At 61.4% G+C, this 10259-nt stretch overlaps 5 protein-coding genes across 5 annotated transcripts; 3 read left to right on the forward strand and 2 right to left on the reverse strand.

Annotated features, from left to right (window-relative positions):
* Window positions 1-241: 241 nt before the first annotated feature.
* OT_ostta14g00210 (Sfi1 spindle body) lies at window positions 242-4051 on the forward strand (the record flags this gene model as incomplete). The annotated part of the gene is made up of 1 exon (XM_003082767.2): window positions 242-4051. One exon carries the CDS (start codon window positions 242-244, stop codon window positions 4049-4051), a length of 3810 nt encoding a protein of 1269 aa, XP_003082815.2.
* Window positions 4052-4471: 420 nt separating this feature from the next.
* OT_ostta14g00220 (unnamed product) lies at window positions 4472-5362 on the forward strand (the record flags this gene model as incomplete). The annotated part of the gene is made up of 1 exon (XM_003082773.1): window positions 4472-5362. One exon carries the CDS (start codon window positions 4472-4474, stop codon window positions 5360-5362), a length of 891 nt encoding a protein of 296 aa, XP_003082821.1.
* A 73-nt stretch (window positions 5363-5435) lies between these two features.
* On the reverse strand, window positions 5436-6875 carry OT_ostta14g00230 (Mechanosensitive ion channel MscS,transmembrane-2; the record flags this gene model as incomplete). The annotated part of the gene is made up of 1 exon (XM_003082774.2): window positions 5436-6875. One exon carries the CDS (start codon window positions 6873-6875, stop codon window positions 5436-5438), a length of 1440 nt encoding a protein of 479 aa, XP_003082822.2.
* Window positions 6876-7460: 585 nt separating this feature from the next.
* OT_ostta14g00240 (unnamed product) lies at window positions 7461-8819 on the forward strand (the record flags this gene model as incomplete). The annotated part of the gene is made up of 1 exon (XM_003082776.2): window positions 7461-8819. One exon carries the CDS (start codon window positions 7461-7463, stop codon window positions 8817-8819), a length of 1359 nt encoding a protein of 452 aa, XP_003082824.2.
* Window positions 8820-8888: 69 nt separating this feature from the next.
* Window positions 8889-9923, reverse strand: OT_ostta14g00250 (Trehalose-phosphatase; the record flags this gene model as incomplete). Its single annotated transcript, XM_003082777.1, has 1 exon — window positions 8889-9923. The coding sequence occupies one exon, from the start codon at window positions 9921-9923 to the stop codon at window positions 8889-8891; it is 1035 nt and encodes a 344-aa protein (XP_003082825.1).
* Between the last annotated feature and the right edge of the window lie 336 nt (window positions 9924-10259).

Consider the following 10259-nt stretch of genomic DNA (forward strand, 5'->3'; position numbering starts at 1 on the left):
CAAGCCATTCATCCAGTTCATCCCATTCATCCCATCACTTCGCGTCCACCGCACGCGTCCACGCGCGCGGCGTCGCGCGTCGACGCCCATCGGCGCGCGGTCGCGGGTCCGAGCGCGCGCATCGCGCGTGCGCGCGGTCGTCGCGCGCGCCGTCGTGCGATCTGTCGAATCGATCGTTCCACGGTGAAACGATCCATCGCGCGATCCATCGCGCGTGTGCGACGCCGTGACGCCCGGAGAGATGCTCGGAGCGCGACGAAACGATGGTGATGACGCCGGACGATCGTCGTACGACGCGTTGGCGCGCTTGGCGTCGAGCTCGAGACCGAGTTCGCCGGGAGGGACGTCGACGGCGTCGAGGGCGCGGACGGAGCGCGGGACGAGAGAAGTGAGACGAGAGATTGATTATAAGAATGGATCGAGCGCGCGAACGTCGATACGGGCGGGAGATGTCGTGGCGTTCGTGACGCCGGATGAGGGGAAACCGTACGTTGCGGTGGGGGAGCGAGACGAGGCGAGGGATGGGGAGGTGCGATGGCGGTTTGAAGCGGACGCGGACGGCGTCGGGAGCGCGCAGGCGCTGAGGGAACGACAGGAGACGCACTTGGAGGTGTTGATGCATAATGGATTCATTGGATTCCGATCGTTCGCGGCTAAGGAGCGCTTACTGCAGGCGACGAGGCACGGGAGGCAACGCTTGGGGTTCGCGAGCGTGAATTTCGGCACGTGGGAGGAGTGGATCTTGGACGACGCTGAACGCAGGCGACTGAACGATTCGGCGTGGACGAGGTGCGAGATCACGCTCAAACATCGACGATTGGAGGCGTACAGATTGCACGTCACCATTGTGCGCGTCGGAAAAGTCGTGAGCTCGAGCACCGTTGTCGAGGAAGTCGAGAAGGATGACGTCAAGAGCGTGTCGCGTCACAGCACCCCGCGAGGGGCGCTCACCGCGGTGGATCGCTTCCGCGTCGCGCGCGAGCCCGCAGAGGAACCACGGGTGCGACCGCACGCCATGCACGTCATGGGTGGTGCGATGATGAAGGAGTGGGCGGCCGCTCTGGAGAAGGAAGTCGCCGCTCGTCGAATCATCGAACAGGAGCTTCACGAGCTCCATCAGGCGGATGATCAATTGCGAGAGTGGGCGCTCACTGAGCTCAACCGTTTACGGCAATTTGCACAGTCCGAGGTCGATTCCCTCGCGAACGAGGTGGAGGAACGAAATAAGAAGATGGCAGAGATGAAGCAACAGCGTCGCGCTCTCGAGCTTCGATCGAAAATGCTCGAAAATCTTGACGAAGAGCGTTTGAACTCCATCGTCGACACGTTTCGGCGAGTGCAATGTGGTAGCCTACTGCGCCGGACGTTTGCGCAGTGGCGACACGTGAGCGGCGCTGGGTCGGGAATGTTGAAGAGCAAGGCGATCGAGCACGCGTTTTCAAAATATCACGCGTCAGGACAGCGAAAGTATTTGTTGAAGAGGGTAATGACGGCTTGGAGGGCGAATGCGGCGCAGGAGAAGCGCGTTCGACGTTTGCTCAGCTCTGTTCTCAATCGATACTGTTTCGTCGCGTTCAGAACGTGGGCGAACGAGTATCGTTCGGGAAAACTTCGGCGAGAGGTCAAGGAGCGCGTCGCACCGAGTCGACGGATCGGTGTGCACTTGGACAACGCGCTCATCACTGGCTTTCAAACGCGTGCAGAATTAAAGTATCATCATCTGCGTAGAGCTATCATCGATCACGCGCGCAGGATTCCGGGCGTTCGCGTCGATCTCGTCAGCGCAGCCTTTGAAGGTGGACGAGAGACAGAAAATGCGGCGACGTACATGCTCTCCGATTCTCTCAGCGATCCTCTGGGTTCTATCAATCTCGCGAGAGAGGCGGCGTTGCGACGCGCTGGCGTCGAGAGCATCGGCGATGTGACGCACGCGTTCGACCAGGGTGTGGCGGCCGCGTCTAGGATGATTCAAGCACGTCTCAATTACGTGTATACGCACGCGGACACGATTCCCGAAGCGATCTGGTTGATAAAGGCGTATGATATCGGTGAAAGTGTCGAGAACGCCGCCAAGCAAAATCGGGCGATGTCGCGAGGCAAGCTCCTCGTCGATGTTTCTAAGATGCCGACGAAGGCTGGACGCGTAATTTTAGGTGCGTTCTATCGAGGAAACTATGCGCGCGATTACGCTCTTGAAAGAAGAGCAAGTTTCGCGAAGTATGAAGATGCCTTCGAAGCTGGTATGGCGGCTGGGTCGGGTCAGTACAAGCGCCAGGAGTTCACTTCTCAGGCGCGCTCGGCCGTCGAACTCGATGCGATCTGTGTTGCTTTCGATGGCGGTGTCGCGAATGCCTGTTACGCCACGAACACGAATCCGTTCACTCGGGTCCAGGCCATCGTGGACTCAAACGACAGCGTGAGCTGGTTGCGAGAAACGCTCATGACCACCGTGGAAGTCGCTTCCGGCAACGTCCTCACGACGAATAATGAGTTTCTCTTGCACAAGATCCTTCATCCTCTTAGCAAGGACATGATGCGCGTGTCCTTCAAGGCTTGGCTCAAGACTCATCGCGAAGTAAAGGAATCGAATCTCCTCGTAGCGCGCTTCTCGGCGCGCAGAGATCGCCGCTCGAAGAAGGAAACTCTGTTCGCCTGGCGAAACATCGCCACCGCGCTCAAGAAGAGACACATAGTTCTTCGGCGAATCGGTTTGAGGATCAAGAATGTCACCTTGAGCAGCGCCTTTCAAACGTGGGCGGATAACGCCGATACAATCGCCAGTCAACGCGTGATTCTGACTCGCTACGTGCACCGCATGAAGAGTAGACTGCTCTACGCGACGTTTAAGGCATGGGCGGAAGTCTCCACGAAGGACGATCGCCTCGAGAAGATGACTCACATGATACTCGCTCGTATTAAACGATTCGAGCTCATCAAGGCTTTCTCCGCGTGGGTTGATCACGCGCAGAGTGCGATTGCGAATCGCGAAAAGGCAGAGAGATTCATATTACGCTTCCGCAACCGCACGCTCGCCATGAGCCTGCGGGCTTGGCGAGAGAACACCGAGGAGATGAAGACACATCGTATGAAGATTCGAAAGGTAGTCGTCCGCGCGCAAAATCGCATGCTCGCGGCGTGTTTTTATCAGTGGAGCAATTTGATGTCCGAGAAGAAGCGTCGTAGCGTCCTCTTAGAACGTATGGCTCTGCGCCTGAACATGCGCTTATTGGTCAGGTCATGGAACAAGTGGGGTGAGTACGTGGTCAACGAAAAGCGCCGAAACAACGTTCTTGGCAAGGTGTACTCGCGTATTCGAAACACCGAATTGGCCAACGCTTTCACGCGTTGGCGCGAATTCGCGGAGGAGTCGTACGATGCCAAGATGCAACTGCGCAAAATTGTCAGTCGCATGCTTCGTTTGCGTCTCTCGCAAGCCCTCGGGCGCTGGCGAGAAAACACGATAGAGTCGCAGCGACAACGCGCGCTACTCGCTCGAGTCGCCACGCGCATTCGTAACCGATGCGTTGCGCAGTGCTTCAACGCGTGGTGCGACACGGTGAACGACAACAAGATCGAGGCGCAGGCGTCCGCGTACCGACAAAGACTCGTCAATAATCTGTGCTTGCGAATCAACCGAGCGACGCTCAGAGAGGCGTTCAAAAAGTGGTGGCGCGTGGTCGAGGAGCGCGAGATGCATCGCGAGATGATTCGAAAAGTCCTCCGCGCGAAGCGCGTCGCGATGAACTTCTTCATGACGTGGTACTGGGACGCCTTTGACGGCGACATCCAGGATACCATGGCGGACATGTTCGGAAGCACGCGAGCGTACATGACCGAAGCCTTCGACGGCGCCGACGTCGCCCGAGAGGCGCTCGACTTTGTGCGCTATTACGACAACGACTCATTCGAAGGGGATGAAGGCCGAGAGGAATTCACCGCCGGAGGATCGCCGCCGCCGCCCGAATGGACCAACGACGACGACTTCGTCACGCCGAGCGCGACGCCGAGCAAATCCGCGAGACCGAGCCCGCGCGAAGGATTCGTTCCGTAGATTGACTCTCGTCACGTCGTGTGCGACGAATCGACAAAGAAAAGTCTACGTACTTCAAATACGAACATCAACAAAAAAGAAACCTGTTACTTCAAGACGGGTTCGAACCGCCGACCTTCCGCGTGTAAGGCGGACGCGATAACCAACTACGCCATCGAAGCCTCGTTTTCCCGCGCGCGCGCACGCCATCGTCGAAAGCGTGGTACACTATGGTAACGTGTGCTATAAAATCAAAAAAATCAACACACACGCATCCATCAAAAGACATCGCAAATGTTACGGGCGCACGTCGGGCGCGACCCATCGACGCCCCGCCGCGCGCCCCCGGCCCCACCGCCCGTCGCGCGCGCGCCCGTCCTCGACCGTCGCCCCCGTCGCGCGGGGTCTCACCGCACCGCGCCCGCCCGTCGCCCGCGCGTGATGTCCGCGTGGACGTCCCCGCTCGATCTCCACGACGACTCGGTGGACTTTGCGAGGAACCGCGTGGACGAGGACGCCGAGCGCGCGCGCGCGCGGACGTACGCCGCGAGCGCGCGCGCGCGTGCGCTCGGTGGGATCGTCGACGCCGATGACGCGCCGGACGTGTGCGTCATCGCGGTCGGGAGCGACGCCGCGCGCGCGATCGCGCTGGGATGCGCGCGCGCGTGCGACGGAACGCCGCGCGGGGCGGTCGTGACGTCGGCGAGCGACGCTGAGGGACGGGCGACGCGCGCGAGCGCGCTGGGTGAACGGGCGCGGTTCGGGAGCGCGTGCGCGGCGAGCGTGACGACGATTCACGTCGGGCGACGGGCGCGCGGGACGGGCGCGGTGGCGATCGCGGAGACGCGCGGAGACGTCTCCGGGACGTGCGCTCGGGCGTGGGCGAGGGAGACGCTTCGTGCGTGCGGCGTCCGTGGTGGGTCGAAGACAAAGGTGCTCGCGTTGACGTCGTGTTCGGAGACCGAGACGAGCGAGGCGGAGATGACGGCGGGAGAGATCGATCGAGTCGTGGCGTACGGATTGGACACGGGAGCTCTGCGCGCGGAGTTGGAGGGGTCGGCGTGGCCGGCGCCGCCGCGCGCGTATCCGGTCGGTCGGCTTTTGGAATCGGTCGGGGCGTCGGCGCTGATGAGCGCGTGCGACGCGCTCGGCGTCGCCGCGCGCGTCGTCGCGATTCCAGAGAGTGAACCGGTTCGAGTGCTTTACTGCGGTGCCGACCTGAACGCCGTGAACGAAGCGGCGGCGCACGCGAGCGCGCTGCTCGGTCGAGTCGTGGAGCACGATTACAAACCCCGTCTCGCCCCGATGCGCGCGGAGAACGTGTACGCGTGAGATGTATTATGACATTTTATTACCGACTGCTAGGTACCGACTGCTAGGTACTTGTAGGTTATTTATTAGTCCATCACGCCGAAGACGACGCGGGCATCGCGTACGTCCTGTCGGTGGGTAACGCCGGGGAGTTTGGGCAGTGCTTTTTGACGATCTTTACGATGTCGATGAGAATGGCTTGACGCTTTTCTTTCCACTTCTTTTCGCCATAGTACGCGTCGCCGTGCATGAACATCTCGACCTGCACCATTAAATGGTCGACCTCGATCTTTTTCAGCGCGACTTCCGGAGCCTTGTACGCCGAGTTCACGTCTGGGTGTTGCGAGAGGAAGGTTCGGAGCTCCTTCGTCAAGGCTTCGATGCCTTCAAAGTCGGTTAGCGCGATTCGAAGCTGCGGCCCGAGCCACTCGTTTGGTTCGCGAGACGTGTTGATGACGTTCGCACCAAGAAAGTAGCCGTTCGGGATCGTCGTCACCTTTCCATCCTTCGGGATGAGCTTGGTCTGATACCAGCCGATTTCCGCCACCTTGTAATTACTGACATCCTTCTCCTTGGAATCGCGATATTTACCGCCGCCGCCGGTGAGATATATCTTCTCTCCCACCTTGAACGGACGCATGACGGCCAAGACGAGACCGCCGATGAGATTACTGATGAAATCCTTGGCCGCCAAACCGAACGCCAGACCTCCGAGACCGCCGAACGAGAATAAAACTTTTGCCGGTATGCCGAACGCGGAGAGCGTGAGCATGAGCGTCGTCACGACGACGGCGGCTGACGTAAGACGCGTGATCACGAGCTGTAGACTCGCATCCTCTCTGATCGATGGTAAAAACCGCCCGAGCAATTTCGGTCCGTACTGCTGAATCGCCATGACGACGATGATCCCGAGCGAGAACGTGTACGACCCCTTGTCGAATCCGAGCTTGATGTACTCCGGGATGTCCCACTCCGTGCTCAACATGTCGATCATCGAGCATCCGACGTCGAAGACGTACGACACGACGAACAAAGCCTGAATCACTCGCATCGGCGCCTTGACCCAGCTGAGAAAGCTTTTCTCGAACTGCGCTTCTCGGTAATTTTGAACCAGCAACGTCTTCATTCGCTCCGACGCGCGAAACGCCTTCTCCCGTCCGCGTCTGATGAGCCAGTTCCACGCGAACAGGACCCAGACATCCTCCACGTTCCAATCCTCTTGCGTCTTGAGCTCGATCGCGTGCAAGGCGTCGCCGACGGTGGACAAACTCTTCGCCATCGCGGTGGTCGCCCCCGCGCGCACGCGCGCGCGAAGCGCCCCCAATTCGTCAACCACCCCCATCGCCCCCGACCGCGCGCGCACCGCCGCGCTCGCGGTCGCCCGCGGCGCCGCTTCCGCGTGCGCCCTCGGGACCACCATCACCGTCCCTCGCACCGAGACCAGGGCGAGGACGCACGATAAGACGACGCGTCTCGCCCCGTCCGCCGCCCGCCGTCCCGCGCGCGCCGTCTCGCGCGTCTCCGTCCGTTCCATCTCCGTCTCCGTCCCCCGCGCACGCGCGCGCGTTCGATCGACGTCTCCACCGTCGACGCGATGCGTCCGTCGTCGCGCGCGGTCGCGCGTCCACCACCATTGCGCGCCGTCGACGCGGCCGTGGACGCGTTCGACGCCGTTCCCATTGACACATTCCACGCGATTGACACGTCCCACGCGCGGCGTCGCGCGCGTCCATCGCGCACACGCGGTCGAACGCCCCCTATGGCGCGTCGACCGCGACGCCGGCGCGCCCGAGGGCGCGCGCGCGCGTCGCATGCGCGCGGTCGACGCGCGCTGACGTGGCGCACGCGCGCCGAGGGGGGGTCGGTCGCGTCACCCCTAAACCCTATACCCTATACCCTAGTTTTGTCACATTCATCCGTCGTCGTGCGAGGCCCATCGCGCGCGCGTCGGGCGGGAGACACGGCCGCGACGCCCGGACGCGGCGATTCGGACCCACCGCGGACGCGCGCACGGGTCGATCGCGTCGACGGCGTCGAGAACGGGCGAGAGCGGACGCGAACTGCGCGGTGACGGGTCGATCGCCCGTGTGTCAGCGGTGGACGCTTGGTGATCGACGGCATGCCGGAACGCGAGCGCGTGGACGTGTCTTTGGTCGCCCTGGCGACGCGGGCGGTGACGAACGATGCGCGGTCGCGGTACGAGGGGGCGAAGGCGACGTTGGGGTCGATGACGGGGGCGTGGGACGTGAAGGATGACGAGGGGGGGAAGAAGCGGGCGGCGCGCGGGACGCGGCGCGCGGACGAGACGTCTGCGTATATGCTCCCGAGAGAACGCAGGCACGCGCCGGTGAAGGCGACGAAGACGAACGATCGAGGGCCGAGCGCGCTGGAGACGCTGCGGGAGCGGTCGAGGACGCTGACGACGGACCTGGACGAGGCGTTGACGGCGGCGAGCGAGGCCACGGCGGATCGAAGGCGCTCGGCGGAGGATCTTCGCGCGAGTGGGTCGCGACGAGGCGCGAGTTTGGCGGAGAAATCGGCTCTGAAGGATGCGGAGGAAGCGTTGAGGCACGCGGAGGCGGCGGAGCGACGGGTGAAGAGTGAAGCGGAACGACGGGTGAAGCTCGCCGAGGACAAGGCGAGAAAAGAACAGAAGGATAAGGAGGCGAAAAAAAGAGCATCGGCGGCGGCTGCGACGGTGAAAGAGACGAAGACGAAGCCCGCGGATAAGGCAAAGACGAGTTCGTCGAAAAAGTCCGCTTCGTCTCCGCAGCTGACCAAGCTGAAGAACAACCCGAACGCCGTCGTGGAGGTTTGCAAATTCGTCGTCCCAGCTCTGTTCGCTTGGATCATTCGGCAACCGCGAATCAATCAACTTAAGAAGCGCAACAAAGAACTGCAGAGTAAGTTTCAAAGCTCGACGCTTAATAAGAACGCGTCGAACATCGACGCGTCCAAGCTTCGTCAGCAAGTTGTCGAGCTTCGCGAAGAGCGCGACGCCGCGTTGCGCGAAGCCCAGGACAGCAGAGACGCGGCTGAGTCGGTGATGCAGCGTAGGAAGCAGCACAAGGAGGTTACGATTAAAAAAATGGCCGCCGACCACTCCGCGCAACTGAAAAAGGTTCGCGAGGAAACGGCCAAGGAAATCAAGGAAGCCAAGGCGTTGGAGGTGGGCGCGCGGTGGCGCGAGAACGCGTGCAGACGCTTGAAGAATCAAGCCGAGGCGCGAGCGAGCGAGCTGGAAAAGAAAATCGAAGAGCTCGAGCGTAAGATAAACGCGCTGGAAAACGTGAAAAAAGCGGCTCAAAACGTCGGTCAAGGAGTTCAGAACGCGGCCAAGGGCGCCGTCGAGCTGTTCCGTCGAGGTTCGATGCGCATCACGGGAGGCAACGCGGCTCCGGCGGGCGCGCAAGAATCGATGCCAATCGAGAACGACGCGCCGTCTTCGTCGAAGAACAACAAGAAAGGCAGGAAATGACGTCGATAGGTGTAAAGTATCGGTAGCTTATTGTAACAAGTGCAACTCAAGATGGATGGCCAAATGCAATCAACGCGGTAGCGTCTTCACTTCACCCGCGTCGGCGAGCTTGCTCAACGTTGTGAGGAATTGAAGCACCTCCGGAGTGTTTCGGAGACTAAATTTCGCCGCGCTCACCTTGGGCGCGTGCGAGACGAGAACGCCCACGCCGAGGTGATCGCCCAACTTTTCGTTGATCTCCATGAACGCGTCCTCGTCCGTGACGTCGTCGCCGACGTAAACCGTGAACACCTCCTCCGATCCAAATCCTTTCTTCGCTAAATCTGGGATCAGCGCGTCACGAAGATAGGACAACGCTTTACCCTTGTCCCACGCCACGCGCGGTCGCACCTCCCACACCATTTTCCCGTCGTGCTTGATCAAACACTCATCCGAGGCGACGATTTCGTCCACAATCTTCTGGAATCTCGGTCGATCTGCGTCGCTCACGCCTCTGTAGTGCGCAGAGACGCAAAACATGTTGTGTTCGATGTTTGCACCCGGAATATCTCTCGTCTTTTCGATCAAATCGTTCGTGACGCGGTCCATGACGTCTCGCGCCCACTGCGCCGGCTGATGCGCCAACGCGGTCGCCGTAATCGGCGTCCCGTCGCTCGTCCGCGTCGGTCCCGCGATGTCCAAACCGTGTGATCCGGCGTAATACAGTTCTTCTAATTGTACGAACTGCGACACCTTGTGTCTCGACCGTCCACTGATGATCGCCGTCGGGAATCTTCGCGCGCACTGCCGCACCGCCTCCCGCACCTCGTCGTCCATGAACGCCTTATCAGGCTCGTCCACGATCGGCGTCAGCGTCCCATCGTAGTCCAAAAACACCGTCAACAACTTCCCAACCGCCAGCTCCTTGAACTTCCCGTCACCCTCTCGCGCGAGCGCGTTCGGGTGAAATTCGTACCACTCCGCGTCGTCGTCCCAGTACTTTTCAATCGTCCCGATCGAGTCCGATCGCTTCATCCCCGCCTGCGCTTGCGGGAGTCCACCGAACGGCGGGCCTCGCGTTCGAATCTCCAGCGGTCCCGCGCGTCCCATGTCCTTGTACGACATCGCCCCCGTCCGTCGCCCGACGCGTCGTCACCGTCGGTCGACGCCGACGCTTCGGATTATTCTCTCTCGAGGCGTCGACGCACCCGTCACGGCGCGCGTCGTCGCCCGTCGCGCGCGTCGACGTCGCGCCTCGACGTCACGCCCGTCGACGACCTCGCGCGTCGTCGTGCGCGGCGTCGAGGCGTCGATGCGATGCGATTCGATGCGATGCGATGCGATTCGATGCGATTCGATGGGTTCGCGCAACCCTAGATACTCGTGCGAAACCCGACCTCGCGCGCGCGCGCGTCGATCGCGCGCGCGCTTCGACCGGCACGCCCTCGCGCGCGCGCGCGG

This window comes from Ostreococcus tauri, assembly GCF_000214015.3.
Source record: "Ostreococcus tauri WGS project CAID00000000 data, contig chromosome 14, whole genome shotgun sequence".
In the NCBI taxonomy this organism is placed as follows: domain Eukaryota; kingdom Viridiplantae; phylum Chlorophyta; class Mamiellophyceae; order Mamiellales; family Bathycoccaceae; genus Ostreococcus; species Ostreococcus tauri.